The 18420-nt window shown below is 58.0% G+C and overlaps 1 protein-coding gene across 3 annotated transcripts in view; it reads right to left on the bottom strand.

Annotated features, from left to right (window-relative positions):
- Positions 1-17452, bottom strand: part of PRF1 (perforin 1) — a 261612-nt gene extending 244160 nt beyond the window's left edge. Inside the window, exons 1-3 of one of the 3 annotated variants that reach the window (XR_008416718.1) lie at positions 16975-17253; positions 15407-15982; positions 12367-14517 (exon numbers count right to left, since the gene is read on the bottom strand). Coding sequence is in view for 2 of the 3 variants with exons in the window: in XM_019444433.2 (XP_019299978.2) it covers positions 13389-14517; positions 15407-15982; positions 16975-17000 (1731 nt within the window). In the remaining variant the exon portion in view is untranslated. Of the gene's footprint in view, positions 1-12204; positions 14518-15406; positions 15983-16974; positions 17254-17303 lie in introns of those variants that run through there. The other 2 variants (XM_019444434.2, XM_019444433.2) reach the window with 2 other exon arrangements.
- Positions 17453-18420: the final 968 nt, after the last annotated feature.

Genomic DNA, 18420 nt, shown 5'->3' on the forward strand with positions numbered 1-18420 from the left:
AGGGCCCGGGCGGAGAATGAATGGCGGCCTTAGCTTGGATTGTGATGAGGATTGAATGCAGGGACCATACACAGGGATGTGGGCAGGGTTAAGGGGGCCAGCTAGGAGTGGGGAGGCACCCAGGAACTACGCGGGGGCACGTGGTGACCGGCCCTGGACCTGAGTGGGGCGAGGGGCAGCGCAGCAACACCCGAACCTGCTACAGACATCCTCAGGGGGCCCTGGGGACCATCCAACAGGAGCTGAGTTGGTTGGGGGGGGGGGAGCAACCACGGCTAGAGCAACTCCACTGAGCACAGGGCCGGTGGGGGTGGGGTAAAGGCCCAACTTCTCTCTTCTCCCATCTGCTCACCTGTCAGTGCATCCCTTTGACTGGCAAAGGTCCCAGCCACATGGTCTGTGGGGTCAGCCTCCAGAGATGGGGAGCGGGGGGGAGAGAGGAATAGAAAATAACCAGCACAGCTTTCTTCCAAGCCCCGCGTGGACTTCACCCCTCCGGTAGCTCCAGGACAGCCCAAGGAAGTAATATTTTCTTGCTATTGGAACTCCCTACTAGAAACTCCTTCGCTTCTGGAATATGGTCCCTGAGGGACCTTGCACTTCCCCTCAGCTGACCTCTTCACTGAGCAGTTGGGAGATCTGAGACTTGAAGGGCAATCCCTCGGCCAAGGTGACGCAGGGGGTCAAGGGCAGAGCCAGCACACCGACTCCCTGCCCGGTGCTCTTTCTTTCCCCTTCCTTTCTAGATCCACCAGAGCATTTAGATTGATGCCAGTCGGGGCGCCTGGGTGGCTCAGTCAGTTAAGCGTCCGACTTCAGCTCAGGTCACGATCTCGCGGTCTGTGAGTTCAAGCCCCGCTTCGGGCTCTGGGCTGATGGCTCACAGCCTGGAGCCTGCTTCCGATTCTGTGTCTCCCTCTCCCTCTGCCCCTCCCCCGTTCATGCTCTGTCTCTCTCTGTCTCAAAAATAAATAAACGTTAAAAAAAAAAAATTTCTATAGATTGATGCCAATCACTAACCCAGAGCCTGGAGACCCAAAGAAACTGCCTTTCCTAAGAACCTCCCTGAGTCTGTGGGTGCCTATCCAGACCCTCGCTTAAGGAGCCTTCCTGCTTTCTTCACGGAGAGTTCCAGGGCTTCAGAGGCTTGAAGCTGCGTGTAAAAGTGTGTTTATACCGTTTTCTTGGGAGAGGATCCAGAGGTGACATCAGGCTCTCAACCACAAAAAACGGTGAAACCCAAAAAGTGGGAGGGGGCTCCATTTTGTGTTCTCTCCAGTGGTTCCCCAACTTTTTTTCTTACCTCGGAGGCATATAGAATTCTCAAAAGAATATGAGGATGTAAAATTCTGCAAAGTAAGCCCATTAAAAAGGAACTAACCACTATCACAACATTCTCATATCAAAAAGGACATTTTAACCACCCCCCCAACCAAATCAAGGACGAATTCTTGGGAGGGGGGTAGTGACAGGCCTTGAAGTAGATAAAGGGGCTGTAACACACCGTCCTCCTGGTCCCTTGTTGTGCTCTTTTGTCCTTGACGGAAAGTGGCAGTGTGGCTCTGCCTTTGGAAAGCTCCCTCTGCACCTTCTGCACAGAGAGGCAGCTGCTTACAGCCTGTGTCCTGGAAGCTGCAGACAGTTCTCCCGGAAGGCACCTGCTGGAGCTGGCGGGGCATGCGCCCTGTGGGGTTCCCGGGTGGTGTTTCCTGGGCTTTCCAGGTGGGGATGAACACGGGTGTGTTTATGAGTTTCACAAAGGGAGGGCACGTGCTTGTCCGTTGGGCTCAATTTTCCCTCAAGGGGTTTGGGAGAGGCCCTGAGCGGCTGGAACAACTTGCTGTCCTCAACCCCTTTGGAAGGGACACCCTGGTGGGGGAGGGGGGCCGTGGAGGCCATGAGAGCGCGTATGTGGGGGCCATGCACGAGGACCCCACTCCCTCCTGGTTGCCTGCGTCCCTCCCTCCCTCCCGCACTAGGCTACTGCATTCCAGACAGGCCCTCGTCCCTCCCGCCTTGGATGCCATCAGGTCAGCGTCAGTGCACTGGCTGGTGTTCTCTCCGCCCCCTCCCCAGGCCCCTTCTCTCCTTGGCTGAGGACAGGCAGGAGGACCTGGCTTCATACAGAGATTTTTCCAGGGAAGGTTCGCTGAGAAGGAAAGTTGGCTCCCCCACCAGGAGCGGGTCTCCTGAGAGCAGTGAGCGGTGGACCTGGGTCCTTATGTCTCCAGGAGTGATTCCTGAGCCAACAGGTACTGTTGGGCAGCCAATACGTGCCTGACAAATTGCTTCAACCGTTCCAACCTCAGTTTCCCGTTCTCTAAATGGAGATAATGCTCCCCTGACCCTTGATGCCCTCTCCGAGCTGGGGGAATCTTGGCAGGATTCCCCAACTGTCTGCACGATCGGAGGCAGGACAGGCATCGGCGCATGAGCGGGACCCCTTTGCGATGCTGCTGCACCCAGTGTGTCTGCAGGTGCTCCCGCATTAGGTCCCACGGAAGCACACATGTGATCTGAAACCCTGATTTAGCTGCTAGCGTGTCCGGGTACCCGGGCACTTGGAGGAGAAGCTGGTCGCTCAAGGTCACTTAGCAAGTAAGGACGTAGCAGCCCACCCACGCGTCTGTTCTGGGAGGGCTTCGGCAATGCTGTTCAACCCCCATGGTATGAAGAAGGGCCCTTTTGCCCAGTTTTGTTGATACGACAAAGACAATAAACAAATACTTTTTAGAAACAGTCGAGGGAGATATAATTAGGGAAGAAACGACCGGAATGTCTATATCACTGAGCCTTCGCAAGGAAATCCCTAATATTATTTTCAGATCTGCTACAATGATAGTTGAGAATAAGCTACTGTATGACCTGGCTGGGGCCCCTGCAGCACCTGCTTTGAGTACCAGGCAAGAGTCACAGGACTCGCTCATAGTTTATAAGCTAATTTGCACAGTTTGCTTCATAAGCACATCTGTACAGTTTAAATGGTTTCCAAAGGACTTGAAAGCAGTTTGGGTTCTTAACAAAGTGATGGAATTCCCTGCCATCTCATCTGCCCTGGGAACTGGTTCTGCAGACCGTATTTTTGTTTTGTTTTTGAAATCACGAACAGATGTTGATGTTTAGACTGCCGGCTCCAGTTAAACACAGGCTTTTCTGCTTCTCCTCTGCCCAGCTTGCTCTGTCAGGGGTGGGAAGGGGGGGGGGGCCCTTGCCAGGCTGGAGTCCTGTCCCCCCGGGGTCCCCTCCCTTGAGCTGCCTCCAGCGAGGCAGGGAGTCTCCTGGGAGGGGGAGGGACAGCCTATGGGAAGGAAGAGAGTGGGGTCAACATGCCCAGGACGATGCCCCACTCAGAGAGAGGCTCGGCCCATGCACGCTCCCTGCTTTTCCTTCAGTCTCCCTAGAATTCCCAATCCAGCCTTCCTTACCCTCTTCTGCTCCAGAGGACGGCCAAGGGAGCTGAGGGTATGGCTCGGTGAGTGCCCCAGGGAGGGGAACCACGTATGCCCCTCGTTCTAGCCCCCGGAGAGCCATTCGCAGCCTGTGGGAATCATTCCCAAATGCCAAGGAGAGCAGAGGGGGCGGCCAGGGTAGGCTGAGAACCTAGCATTGCCAGGTGGACCAGGGCAGAGGGAGTGAGGAGCTGGAGGGAGAGGGGAACCCCCGATGAGCCCTCTGCTCTGGCTGGAAGGAAAGGAGAAATTTAGGGCGGTGGGCACGGCTTCGGGTCTGCGGTAGCCGAGGGGTCGATGCCGAGGGAAGACAGACTGGGCGGGGGCGCTGGGGGCAGGAGCAGGACGTGTACTCTGGATCATTGGCAGCACAGTCCCTGGTTCGAATCCCACCTTTCCCGGCACTGGGCAGCGAGGAACACTGGACAAGTGATAACACCTTCCTTAGCCTCAGTCTCCTCATCTGTGAAGTGGGGCTCTTGGGAAAGTGAAATGAAACAATACATATTTGCACAGGGCCTGTCCCATAGCAGGCACCTAAGAAATGGCAGATAAAGGCAAAAGCAACCCCCCCCCCCCGGAATGCCATCCCCACCTTGATGTTTATTATGAGCTGGTGCCTCTTAGGCACCTATGCCTGAGGCCAGAGGCACCTTGGCTGGCTCTGGCGGGAAGTCCCTTTCTCCAAATACATCGGCTCCCCATGCCTCCGTGGGGCATTGGTGGGGGGCTGTCTGTCTCCAGGGGGAGCCCCAGAAGGTGAGGATAGAGGAACTCACAACTCCCCACAGCCCAGCCTCAGCATTCCTTGCCTGCTTTGTCAGGAGCCGGGCTCCGGTGCTTGCTTCCTCGCCTGCCCCTGGCTCATAGTCCTTTAGGGGCAGAAATAGACATCAACATTCATTCATTCACTCACCAGTGTTTATTGAGCACCTGCGATATGCCCCCCCGCCTGTGATAGGGCTCTGGAGCCTGTTGGGATAAGACAGACTTAGCAGGCTAGGCAAGAGAATCCTGCAGCCCAGGAACAGGTGCCCGCCCGTTCAGCTTTGTGCCCCTGCCCCTGCCAGGCAGGGCCCAGCGTTCTGCAGGGGGAAGGCGGAGTGGCGGGCAGGGCTGGGTTCTTGGCACCCGGGAATGCTTGGGGTTGCCATGGCCCTGCCATGAGTGTAAGGATGGCCTCCCCCCGGGCTGGCCAGCCGAGCTGGATCTGTGTTCGAGTTCTGGTTTGAACACAGCAAGGTCAAGGCAGAGGCTAGCTGAGGGGCTAGTGGCAGGCTGTGGAAACAGTCTGGTGGGTTGTCAAAAAGTTACACGTGGAACAACCACGTGATCCGGCATTTCTGCTCCTCGGCACGTATCAAAAGTAGCGAAAGCAGGGACTCAAAACAGATACTTGTGCCCCGATGTTCGTAGCAGCGTTATTCGCGATAGTGGAAACGACCCAAGTGCCCAGGGACAGAAGACTGGATGAACAACGTGATGCATACGTGCTATGGAATATTTTCCGGCCATAAAAGGAATGAAGTCCTGACACGTGCTCTAAGGTGGATGGGTCCTGGGCACATTCTGCTTAGCGACAGCAGCCAGACACAGAAGTCAGACATAGTACGATCCCATTCATGTGAGGTTCCTAAAGTAGGCAGATTGGAGACACGGGATAGGGTAGGCGTTACAGGAGGCTGGAGGAGGGGGAGTTATGGTTTGATGGGTACAGAGTTTCTGTTGGAGATGATGAAAAAGGTCCAAGCATAAGTCGAGGGGAGGCTCACACGACGTTGCGGGTGAAGGTTAACGCGGGTGTTGCGGGTTAACGCCACCGAACGGTGCACTTACAAATGGCTAAAGTGACAGATATCATGGGGAGCCTGGGTGGCTCAGTTGGTTGAGCGTTCAGCTTTGGCTCAGGTCACGATTTCATGGTTCATGGGTTCGAGCCCTGTCATCGGGCTCTCTGCTCTGAGCACTGGAGGCTGCTTTGGATTCCCTGTGCCCCCTCTCTTTCTGCCTCTCTCCCATTCACGCTCTCTCTTCTCAAAAATAAACATTAAGAAAAAGTGATGAATATGATGCTATATATATTTTATGACTTTTAAAAAAAATTTTTTTTAATGTTTATTTATTTTTGGGACAGAGAGAGACAGAGCATGAACGGGGGAGGGGCAGAGAGAGAGGGAGACACAGAATCGGAAGCAGGCTCCAGGCTCTGAGCCATCAGCCCAGAGCCCGACGCGGGGCTCGAACCCACGGACCGCAAGATCGGGACCTGAGCTGAAGTCGGATGCTGAACCGACTGAGCCACCCAGGCGCCCCTATTTTATGACATTTTAAACAAGCGAGTGGCATACAGAGGTGCGTCCCCTGAGAGCAGCCCCCGAAAGTGGGTCCTCTTCGGCCCCTCTGACGCCTGAAGATGCTTGTTAAGACTGTTCCGAACACACTCTCGACCTTTCGGGAGTCAGACCATGGCGCCAGTGGAGCAGGTGCGGAACAGGGTGAGGGGAAGGCCCTGGGCTCTCTGGGATCCGTCGTTTCTAAAATGGGGATACGTGCGTCCACCTCACGGGTTGCTGGACAGATTAACTCACTAATATGTGTCTGCTCCTTAAAACCCCACGGTAAGTGCTCAAGAACGTTACTTATTAGCGTTTCACTTGTGGTGTTGGTGAGGGAAAAAGAATGGAAGTGAAGAGGCAAGGAAAGGCAGGGAGGTCTCAGTTGCCCCATCCTGGAAGATGGCTCTACAAAACAAAATCACATGAAGTCCCCCCCCCCCCCCATTGCTGTGGGAGAAGCATAGGCGTGGATGGCCACGATGCCCCTGCTGGGTCACCTTCTCTGCCAGTGAGAGGCAGGACCTTGGGCAAAGGTCCCCAGTCCTAGAGGTGCTGATTCCTGCGAATGTGGACGGGACGAAAGGGGGACAAAGATGATCTCGGGGAGGAGAGGGGAGGTCAGCCTCGTTGCGGGATGGTTGAGTCCCACAGGGAGTTTGGGCTTCCCAGGGGCAAAGCGGTGTCCTGCCAGCGAGCTGACGTCACTGCCCTTTTAAGAGGAAGCTGGGAACCAGCTGTTGTGCAGATTAACTATGAGCCCAGATGTGCAGTGGGAGCCCCGCAGTAAACAGATTCCAGTCCAGCCCGCAAAATAACAGCAGCCGTTCTGGGGCTGGCCGGCTGGGTCTCTGGAAAGAGGAAGGCAAGCCAGGCAGGGCTTCTTCCAAGCATGGGGAAGGTGGTGCTCAAGGGGTGTGCCCAGGGGCATTCGGGGTGTTGGGCCCACCCGGCCATGCCCTCCAAGGGCCGGGGCCAGCGCCCCCCCCCGCCATCCCCGCCTCCATCCAATCTGGAAAGTGGTGCAGAAATCAGTGTTCTGGCCCCTGTTATACAGCCGGGGGCCCCGGGATCTGGAGGGGGGCGGTTTGTAGGATCACGGTGTACTACAGAGAAGGGATTGAGGTTGGGGCTCAGGCTCGGCTCAAATTCAAGGTTCATGTGAGAGGTTTCTGGCTAGCCTGGGGTCAATGCGTGGCTGAGATCATTTCATTTTGTGGCCTGGCTTGGCTGCTCTCGGGCGTCCTGTCCGTAGTGGGGGTTGATCTCTCTTTGTGTGTGACGCTAATCCCACCCACCCCGTGAGACTCTCAGCTCACCAGGCCCACTCTCCCAATCCCGAATGGTGCCAAGCCAGGCAGGTGCCCAGTCTGGCCCCTGCCTGTGTGTGGCTGTGGCAACCTCGGCTGGAAAAGGCCTCATCAGGCAGCAGGGTGGCAGGGGGGGCGTGGAGAGGGATCCCATGAGCAGGTTAAAGGGGCGGGCCTGCCCTTCTGGGGTCACAACCTGCCTCGGCCGAGTGGGCACCAGCTGTGCCCAAAGAACTGCCCGGCCGGAGCCGGCTCAGGTGTGCCTGGGGCCGCTGAGAAGTGAGAGGCCTGGGTGCGTACAGGGAAGGACTACCCATCAACTTACTTCCAGGCTCTCGTTTGTGTTGTCACTATCAGAGAGGGGGCGGCTGGGCCACCGGGCGGTGTGTGGTCCTCTCGTGGCAGCCTCACAGAAGGAAGGGTGAGGGCAGCCACTGCCAGCACTGGAGGCAGCCTAGGGGTTGGTCCTTCTGCCCGACCGAGCCGCGGACAGAGGCTTTAGACACCCAGAAACCCTGATCCGCTACTAGGGCTGGAGGTGATACATGTGTGATGTGATGGCTCACAGTATAGAGCAGCTACCTCTAGAGGTGATGAGCCTCCTGCCTCTGGGAGAGTTCAAGCACAGGCCGGAAGACTGACGGGTTTCATTTGCTTATTCGTTCATTTATGCCGCTGATCATCCATCCAGTGTTTTCCAGGCATCAAACTTATGCCAGGTGCCGGACGGGTTGATTCATCTGTGACTAAGATAGAAATGGCCCTTGCCCTTACAGTGGGCCGTGACCTAGACCTGGAAGCCAGGGAAGGCTTCCTGGAGGAAACTACCTTTTTTTTTTTTTTTTTTTTTTTTAGTTAATTTATTTTTGAGAGAGAAAGCATGGAAGGGGCAGAGAGAGAGAGAGAGAGAGAGGGAAAATCCCAGCAGGCTCTGCACCGTCACTGTGGAGCTCGATGGGGGGCTCAAGCTCACGAACCGTGAGATCCTGACCTGAGCCAAAGTTGTATGCTTAACCGACTGAGCCCTCCAGATGTACCAGAAACTACCTTTGAAACTGAGCCCTGAAGGCTGAGAAGGACCTAGGGTAGAGACGAGTTCCAGAAAGAGGAGGCAGCATGTGGGAAGGGCTAGAGAGAGCATGGCCAGCAGAGGAAGCAGGAAGCTCAGTGATACAGGGCGAGGGCAGAGTTGAGAGCGAGGTCAGCATGTGGGACTTGTTAGCGAGTCTGGGCCCCACAAGGAGCGAGTGAAGAGTTTTAAAGATATTTTCTTTTTAGATTTTTTTAAGTTTATTTATTTATTTTCGAGGGAGAGGGAGAGAGCGAGAGCAGGGGAGGGACAGAGAGAGAGAGGGAGATGGAATCCCAAGCAGGCTCTGCACCATCAGCACAAAGCCCGACGTGGGGCTCGAACTCACAGACCTGTGAGATCATGACCTGAGCCGAGCCCAAGAGCCGGACGGACGCTCAACCGACTGAGCCACCCAGGTCCCCCATGAAGAGTTTTAAGCAAAGCGATGATGTAATCAGATGTGTGTCTCAGCTGGTTTCTCCAGAGGCACACCTTGAGACAGGGATTCCCAGGCAGGTAGTTTATATGGAGAGGCGATTCCAGAAAATACCCAGTAGGAGAAGGAGGAGTTGAGACCGGGAAGGAGGCCAGCCGAGAAAGTGTAGGTGGTGAGGCAAGTCACCGCTGTGGCCATGGCAGCTTAACCCTGCTGGGGAACCCTGGGAGTCGGCATAGAACATGTCCCCCCGACCGGCCTCGAGGGAGCTGGACCATTTATACACTACCTGCTTCCCATCTGCCATTGGGTGAAGGCTGTTCTGGGACGGGTGGTGCTTGGACACGGGCCCTGAGCACCTCTGGCTTCTCCAGGGGGCAGGTGCAGTGGGCCCCACACAGGCCCTCCGGCAGAGCCGTGGGCCACGGGAACGTGGGCTGGGTGCCCGCTCCAGGGAGGCTGTGGTGGTGGTGGGGGGGGGGGGGGTTGGCCCCGAGGAGCGGACAGGAGCCCAGCGATCAGTGAAGAGGCTGTAGGAAGACACGTCCAGGAGATGTTGCTGTCCCGGAGAGGCTGTGGTGATGAGCACCAGGGGACAAAGGTCAGCGTGAGGAAATGCCCGGTCTTGGTGGCAGACGTGGCGGGATCAACACTGGGGAGAGGATGTGCAGCCTCTCAGAACTGCAAGGGCCCTGCACCTCGCCCAGGGCCCTCCCCGCCACCCTCCCCTCCCGCCCCCCCCCCCCCCGCCTGTTCTCCAGCAGGTCCCCGTGGGCTCACACACGCCAGACCCTGACTCAGCCTCCAGGGCAGCAGGGCCACACCTCAGGGACCACGCAGTGTCTGCAGGGAGATGAAGTGCTGTAAAGGAATCATTTAAAAAAAAAACACAAAAAAACAAGCAAAAACTGGGCCGTGCTCAGCGCCAGCCTCAGGTCTTAGGAGAGATCGCCGGGGCCTAAGAGGGGGCATGAGAGAAAAGCAATGCAGCTGAGCCCCCCCCCAGCTGGATGCCAGCCTGCTCCCCCTACCGTCCTTCATGTCCACATCTGTCTCCCCCATCAGACAGGCCAGAAGAGGCCAGACGCTGTGCGTGGCTGGTGGACGGGACCCGATTTCCAGACGGTGCTCCGTAACCCTGTCTATAACCATCCGTGAAACGATGGGGCCTGTGGACGGTCCCAGCCCTTCGGTGCTCCATGCCCTTGGGAAGGGGGAGGGAGGTGCTGGGGACAGTTGAGCAGTGCTTCTAAGGCTGGGCCAGCAGAATGGGGTGGGCGGGAGGCTGGGAAAGGGGATGGGGGGGGGTTGGAGTAGCCAGGGGAGAAGACAGGATACCGTGTCATCAACCAGGGTTTTTATTGGCCAAAAAGAGATGCTGGGTCTGGTGAAATTAGTAGAAAAGGAATTTAGCTCTAACCAATGACCGATGGAGGTGGTGTCCTGATGTCCACCTCCCTCCCACCCCGAGCTGGGATGACCCTGAGGTGTATGTTCATTGGCCACTTGCTGAATGTGGGCCGCCCTCCCCTCCCCTCCCCCCCTACCCGGGCCAGGCTTCCTGAGATTGCCTGTCACATAAATCACCTGGTTGCAAATCCTAGGCTCACTTCTGCTTCTGCCAGGACCCCACACGGGGGGCGGGTGCATCCCACAAGTCCCGTCATGTGTCCTTTCCTAGCTGCAGAGGACGATGGGGAAGCAAGAGTCAGGCATTTTCAGCCGCAGGGAGTGGGAGTGGCTCGCTTCTCTGCGATCAGATCCCACAGCCGGGTGGCTTACAAACAGGAGAAAATCTACGTCTCATGGTTCCGGAGTCTGGAAGTCTCAGCTCAAGGTGCTGGTGGATTCGGTTGGGCCCGTTTTCTGTTTGTAGACAGCACGTTCTCATGTGCCCTCAGAAGGTAGAAGGGCCTGGGATCTTGGGGCCCTCTTTGGTAGGGGCTCTATTTCCACTCATGTTCCCTCCCAAAGCCCCCCCCCCCCCAAATCACCTCAGGGACTATGATTTCAGCATACGAACTTTGAGGGGACACAAACATTTAGACCATAGCAGAAGCCGATGGCAAATTCAAATTATAATAATTTCCGGAAGGTCTGTTCATAAAGGGCCCGTTTACAAAGGTGTGGGGAGCTGCGGAGAAGCACAAGCCTAGTGTGACAACTCAGGATTAGTCCGGTGGGGGTCTGAAGGATGAGAGAGGGTGCGGTTGCTGGAGCCCGGAAAGAGGGGACAGGCAGAGGCCTCCTGGGGAGGAGTAGTGACCCGGCTAGCCCATGGCCACCTCACGGGGGAGGGGAGCAAACGCACTCTCCGTGCCCGCATCTCCTGCCCACTGACAGACGGTGCAGACAGATCGGCGTCCCGGGCCAGAGCAGGGTGACAGCGTGGGGACAGACCCTCAGAAGGACAAATGGAAGCTTTCTGGCATGGCACAGAATCTCCGGAACGAACAAGTGGCCTCAGGTGTGACAGTCTCCCATTGTCTGCGTGGGGATAGAGGTGAACAATGTCATACTGGGTCTTGAATTAGGGCTGAGGGTGCCAGAGCCGCCCCCTCAACAACATCGGGCCGTTCCTCGTCCTTGGTCATCCCACACCTTTTCACCAGTCTCTCCAAAGCTGTGCGTGCCTGGGACCCAGAGCACCGGCTCTGCCAGGAACTTCCGTAACCACGGTTCCGTCCCTCCCTCTGGGTCTCAGCTTCCCTATGTGCAAAACCAGGAGGGTTAGCAAGATAACCGCTCAGTACCCTTTATGTGGCACCGACCTTCTAGAAAGGCTCGTGGCCCCCTGCCAAAGCATCCTAAGATGGGAGTCAAATGAAGAGTGTCCTTTTGGGGAAACCCAGGCCCAGGGAACAAAGGGATTGCTGGAGGTCAGTGATCATGTGGGGACGTAAACAAGTCTCCCCTCTTTGGTTGGGGCTGTCCCCTGGGCCGGGCCTGCCCTGCCCCGGCTCTCCCCAAGGGGTACGGCCCACACCCGTGTTTATTTCAATTAGTGCAGCAGCCAGCATGACGTTTCAAGGTTTTTCTGGTGCTCTTGTTTGTGTGTGTGGCTGTGAACAGAAAGGTGTAAAAAATGTTGGCTTCCACCAGGCTTTCAGAGCCAGCCAGTCCCTCCTGCCCTACTCGGGATCCAGGGTGAGAGTGATATCACTGCTGAGCTTTTGAGAGTACAGGTCCACCCAAACCTCAAAGGGCTTCATTTGTAGGGAGTTTCAAAGACAGTCAGGAGGCCGTGCCAGCAAATCTGAGCCCCTCTGACGGCCGCCCCGCACAGCCAAATCCTGCTAATTCTGGGAGGCAGGGATCTTGCCACCCACCCCCGAGGGCCTGTGTTCTATAAGGCCTGTGTCCCAGGCGCCCGAAACAAAGACCACTTCATTCGACGGTGCAACCGGAGACTCTGGGGCTTACCGGACGCCAAGGCCAGGAAGCCTCAGCCACCACCTTGTTGGAACCACCGCCTTCTCCCCTCGAACTGTGCGACAGGGGAGAGAGAGCCCTCCGCCTTTCAAATGGGTTCTGTTGAAATTACAGTTTTCAAACCGACGGCTCTGGGTCAATCATGGCCCGCACACACGTTCTCTTTGGCTTGGGCCATGTTTGGCCCTGTAGGTTTATTTTTATTTTTATTGCTTCTTTATTTTTGAAGGAGACAGAGAGAGAGAGAGAGAGACAGAGCATGAGCGGGGGGAGGAGCAGAGAGAGAGGGAGACACAGAATCTGAAACAGGCTCCAGGCTCCGAGCTGTCGGCACAGAGCCCGACGCGGGGCTCGAACTCACGGATCGCGAGATCGTGACCTGGGCCGAAGTCGGACGCTCAACCGACTGAGCAACGCGGGCGCCCCTGGGTTTATTTTTACAAAGGGAGATGCATTGCCAACAATCAAAGAAGTGAAGTTGGGGTTTCTGGTTGCTTTCAGAAACTGGAGGACCTGCCAGCCCCGGACTCACGTTGCTGCACAGGGATGCTTGGCGGGCACACAGCCTCCGGCCCCCTCTAGATAAAGCATTTGCTGTTCAACTCCACCTGGTCCTCGCCATTTCCCGATGCCTCCCGGCCGGGACCTGAGTGTCTGTTGCCTCTGATCACTGAGCTTGTGCTGCTGTTTCTTGAATTAAGAGTTATGAGGGAAGCAAACTCTTTGGGGTTCCCCCCCCATTTCCAACCAAAGTGGAAAGCTGCCCCAGGGCGAGCCGCCTGTCCTAGCAGATTGCTGATGTGGAAGTTGGTCTCCAGGGCCACGTTCGGGCCCCTTCCTCCCCTCTGCCACAACCGTCACCGTCGTGGTCAACGTCACGTCATGTTTCTTAGTCCTCTGTCAGGCTGTGCGCGCATGAGGCAGGTCCAGATGGCCCTTGATTTGCCGGAGGGGCAAAGCTTGGTGCGTAAAGACGACAGACCAAGGAGAGCAGCTGGGGCGGGCAGGGTCAGACCCGACTAGATGAAGGACTCGGCCGCCAGCAAGGGCTGCGAAAGGAAGCCGTGCAATGATACCACGTAGCCTGGGAGGAAGAGTCTCCTAGCCAGCTCTTGGCCTAAGCGGTGGCCTGGCCCCGGCTCATTTCCAGGGCTCGAGAAAATCAGGAGGCTAAGGCAGTTTGGACAGCAGTCTCAGGGCTGGCCTGTGAATTCAGCCACTTCACTGGGGGGGAGCAGGGTGGGGGGGAAGTAAGCCTCAGTTTTCCATCTAATGGGTATATGAGCATCGGTCCTGGCTCCCTCTGTGAGAACCCCTTCAGGCCAGGCCCACGTGTCCTCTCAAGGCTGGCTCTTCTCACCACACCGGCCCACTCCGGTTTCCGGGAAGCTCCCCCAGAAGACCGTGAGGGGCATACTCCAGGCAGGTGGCCCCCTTCAGGTGAGGCAAGCACTTGGCATGGTAGGAGAATCTCAGGCGACCGTGGGACAGGCCACACTTCACCTCGTGCAAGCCAGACTGTGGGTTCTGGTCACAGGTGCCGAGGAGGTCATCGTCCCAGCCGTGGTCTTGGTCCCAGACCTGCACCCTCAGGGGCCCCCCCGTGGACAGGATCACGTCCCCGAAGTCCAGCCGCGTCATCCACTTGGGGTTGTTATCGTTCCACACTGTGCTCACTCTCAGCTCCTGGCCTCCAAAGAAGACCTTCAGGTAGGCGTCCGTCCTAGTGAAAGAGTCTCCCCACAGGCCTGACGCCTGGAAGTTCATGACCTCCAAGTGGGCCAGGCCCCTCTGCCGGGGACAGCAGTCCTGGTTGGTGACCGCTGAGCCGTGGCAGACACACTGGCATGGGTTGTGGGGGCTCTTCTTCTGCCCCAGGGGGCAAGGCCTGCTACAGTCCTTCCAGCGGGCCCTGTCCATCACGTACTTGCTCACGGCCTGTCGCAGGGCCTCCCGCCGCGGGTCCTGGCTCTCCAGGAGCACATGCAGAGGCTCCAGGGTGTAGTCCACCAGGCTGGGTCTGTCCAGCAGCGAGGCCACCCAGGCGGAGAACTGCTCGGGCCCGGCCTGGTCCCCAAACAGCAGGTCACTTACGGAGGTGTGGTGGCCACCAACTATTTCGGAAAAGCGCTCCCGATAGGCCTGGTGGAAGGAGGTGGTTATCTTGTGGTGCTTCTTCTTCTCCTCGCAGGCCTTGAATTCTGATGAAGAGCTGGCACGGCCACTTATGCTGACCTGGGCCTCGACGGCCAGGCAGTCCTCCACCTCTTTGGCCCCGAGCCCGTCCAGGGCCAGCTCACAGGTGCGCAGGGCGGTGAGGGCCGAGATCCGGCCGCCCAGCTCCATGGACCGGATGAAGTGGGTGCCGTAGTTGGAGATGAGCCGGAGGTAGTCGGCCTCGGTGGAGGTGTTGAAGTCGGGGGGCAGGTCTCTGACGACCCTCTGGAAATTGGGGTGGAGTGGGGGAGAGTGTACCAGGTGAGAGCTAAAGGGAGAGAGAAACATCAGATGGCCAGCGGTGGTTAGTTTCCCCCTCGGCCATCCCTCACGGTTGCCCAAGGTCACGTGGAACTGGTAGAAAGAGAGCTGGAACCCAGGCGGCCTGGCTCCAAGCCCGAGCTCCGAACCAGTGAGCTGGCGGGGAAGCCCATCCTGTCTGTTGTCCCTTGGTAACCTAGGTATGCTGTACAGGTATTTCTGCGTGTCCTTTCCAAAATAAGGTTTTCTTTCCTTTTTATTTTCTGGTTATAAAAGTGACGATGCTGCACCGATGATGACCCTCTAGCTTTGGAAACTAGTCCTGTGGCCTTTGTCCATCTGTCCCCTGCATTGGGTGCCTGACTACTCTGGCCACACGGGAAGATGGCACCCTGTCTCACTGTGAGAGGAACGAGGGTGGTTGGCTCGGGGCCTCCACGGAGACCATGCATTTCTGGGGTGTGGGACCTACGTCCCGGAGGGCTGGGGTTGTGACCGCTGTTGTTTGGTGCCGTGGCCCGAATTCCCAGCACAGAGCCCGAAACATGACAGCCACGAATTGTGGCTGAACGTGCGAATGAGGCCCAGTGGTGGGGAGTCTCCTGCCAGGTCTCCTGCCCACAGGACAGAGGGGACTCAGTAGATCTGAATGGCACCGTGTTGGGCGTCTTAGCAGGGCCTTGCTTGCTTCTTCTCCGCCTGTTCTCTCCCGGGGCTCTTCCTGTTCAGGGTCACCGGGGAGGAGGCCCGAGGGCACCGTACCAGCCAGTGTGCAGGTTCCCCTGCCGAGTTCCCCCCGCCACCATTCCAGGGCTCCCAGACCACTCTGAGTTTCCCACACCTTTTCCCAAGCCCCTTCTCACCACCCCCCAGCCCCCACCCCCCGCGGCTCTCACCTGTAGAAGCGACATTCCACCAAGTCAGTGCTGAAGCTGTACTGGTCGTGGAAGGTCTTCTGGGCCGCGAAGTTGGCCATGTGGGAGTGCGAGCCAGCCACGGTCACATGCATATTGGCGCTGGGTTTGGGAGACACGTCCAGCCCCACCCGCCAGTCGTTGCGGATGTTGCTGGCTGCTTCCCTGGCCACGCCCTCGGTGGAACTGGCCTTGGCCCTGACCACTTGGCGCTGGCAGCCTGAGCCCTGGGCGCGCCAGTCAGTCAGTGCCAGAGGGAGGCGCTGAAGGGCGCCCCCCTTCAGGACGTTGTGGCAGAGAGTGCAGGTGCCGTCGGGCCGCAGGAAGCTCTCGGTGTCCACCGGGAAGGAGCCCGAGCGCCTGAGGCTGGTCACGTCCACGCCCTCCCCAGCCAGCATTGAGCCGGGCACAAACGGACGGTTGCGGCGGCACTCGGAACGGGCGGCCGTGTGGCAGGGGGCTGGGGCAGGGGGGGGCAGCAGCAGGAGGAGGAGGCCCGGGAGGAGCACACAGGCACCCATGGAGCTGCGGAGACGGGGGCGTCTGGGCCTCGGGAAGCTGTGGGCAGAGGTACGGAGGGTGAACTGTCAGGCCGTATGGGATGGAGAGGGAACGCGCTATCTCCGAAGTGACTGAGTGTCCGAGCCGCGATGACCTTTGCAGACCTGGCCCATCCCCCACATGTACGGATGGGGCCAGGATGGGAAGTGACGCGCCCGAGGTCACACAGCCGGGAGGAGCCCCTTGCTAGGATTTCATTATTTAATCCTAACGGGGGATCCAGATTGATGGCTTTGTCCCCAGGACCACAGCTGCTGCTTGTGGGGACGGGGCTCTGCACACAGAGGAGGGGACAGAGAGTAGATATAGCAAACTTGGGGAGGGACCTGGGACCCTAAAGAAGCCCGGATTCTGGAGAAGTGTCATGTGGGCCCCAGAACAAGCATGTTTTTCCCGCCCCACCTCTCCCACTCTCTGTCTGTCTGTCTGTCTGTCTCTTTCCCACGAGGCCCTTAATGGGATTGGATAAGAAAAAACGCACTGCCCTTATTCTCCCCACCTTCCCTTTGCGGTCCACTCTCGAGCTTCATGGGAGAGCGGCAGCCTGAATTCGGATGTGCCTGTGCCCTCGCATCCCGTGTGGGGAGGCCCGGCAAGTCCCCTCTCCAGATCTCCTGGCGTCCACACCTCCTTTGGCATCGCCTTGCCCTGTGGCACTCAGGCACTGTATGTGAGCTACCTATGTGTTGCCTCCTATCGGACAACCGTCAGCTAGAAGCTTCTTCCCTGTTTTGAGGTGGCTCGGGAGCCTCACGTGGACCTGTTTGTAATCTGGGGTCTCCAGGCCCTACCCCTATCCAAACTGGATGCCTCAGAGGCCTGTCCCTTCCAGCACCTGCCAGGGACCCCAGCTCCTCTGAAACATGGGGACTCACCCACAGGAGTCACTGGGATGGTGGGGTTCCGGCCCCAGAGAGATAAATGGGAGAAGGGCAATCTTTCAAAGGCCCTCGGGCCATCCCACTTAGGAGGCCAGTACGGTTCATAACCTTAATCCACGGAGCTCCATCTCCATCCCGGTCCTCCTCGTATTCTCTCCCAGGGAGCCTCTTTTCAGCTTTCTGAGCGGCTCTCCCCGTCAGCATTGGACGGGGCCTTACGGACGATGCCTTGTAACCTCTCCGTTTCCTATATGAGGCAACTGAGGCCCAGAGTGGGCGTGAGGACGCTCGGCGAGTCAGTGACAGAGCACAGTCTCGTGGGTCCCGGCACTTCCTGCTCCATCAGGCTCCTCCCCGGACAGAGTGGCCTCACTCCCGCGCCTCTCCATCCCCATCCGGGGGCTCCCAGCCTCCCTGCCACCCGCCTTCCTCCCTACCTGGAGTCCTGTGTTGAGACGCTCCCCCACGGACACTGTCTCCCCGACGAGAGGCTCCTGAAATGGTGGTGTCAGCCCCCGGGGAGGCTCACCACACAGCTCATCACCCAAGCCACCGCTCACATCACTTCTGCTTCCTGCCCCGCCCCTCCAGCTGTGGTCACGGGTCCCCTCTGCTCTCCCCTCCCATCAGCACCCACCTTGTGCTCATCTCCTCATCCGGCCTTTCTGACAACCCTCAGGAAATGAAGCCGCGACGGCCAGTGTCTCATCCAACAAGTTGAGCTGCCCGGGCCGTGGGGGGCCTGGGCAAACAGGCGAGGCTTGGTGTGGCACTAACACAAGGACTTTGAGCTTCAGCTCTGGGTTGCTGAGCAGGCCGGCAGGGCCCATTCCCCCGCTTCTGATCTACGGCATCACATAAGACACGTAAGGGGCGGTACAGGGGAGGAGCTCGCCGCCGAGGCTTAGGAGCCCACGGCCTGGGCCTGGGCCAGCTCAGTTATGCTCTCGCTGTGTGGCCTGGCAAGCTACTTTGGCCTCTCTGTGCCTCAGCTAGAAAGGGAGATCCTTGGAACGCAGACCCTACGGGTTGTGAACAACAGGGGGTTACTATGGGTGAAGTTCTTAGAACCGTGCCTGGCCCTGAGCAAGGGTGACCATTCCCTCCTCCCCAAACAGGGGGCGCTAAATAACCCCCCTGGCCCACTTCCTAGCCACACCTGCGTTCTAGCCCGGCCCCCGGCTCTGAACCCCAAACACTACTCCAGGAGACGGTTTCCTGTTCCCCCCTTTTGTGAGGCGAACTGGTGGCCACACCGGTCCCCAGCCCCTCCCCAGCCTTGGCCTGAGGTCGCAGCCACAGGGTGGGGGGTGGGCCGAGTGGGAGGGAGATGTGGGTGGGGCCAGAGGCTTGGGGTCTTCTTCATCCTTTGTCCTACCTGAAGTCAGGGTGAGGTGAGGTTTCCATGGGTCGAGTGACTCACAGGGCAACTTCTGGGGGCCAAAATCACACTGGTCTGAGGTGAAGACAGCTGGGTAAGTGGGGGACTGTTCTCAAGAGTTCATCTTCCAACCGTGTACGTGACAGGAACAGATAGCCGCAGGCCCCAGACCA

Source organism: Panthera pardus, unplaced genomic scaffold (assembly GCF_024362965.1).
Source record: "Panthera pardus isolate Hobbes unplaced genomic scaffold, ASM2436296v1 HiC_scaffold_22, whole genome shotgun sequence".
Lineage (NCBI taxonomy): Eukaryota > Metazoa > Chordata > Mammalia > Carnivora > Felidae > Panthera > Panthera pardus.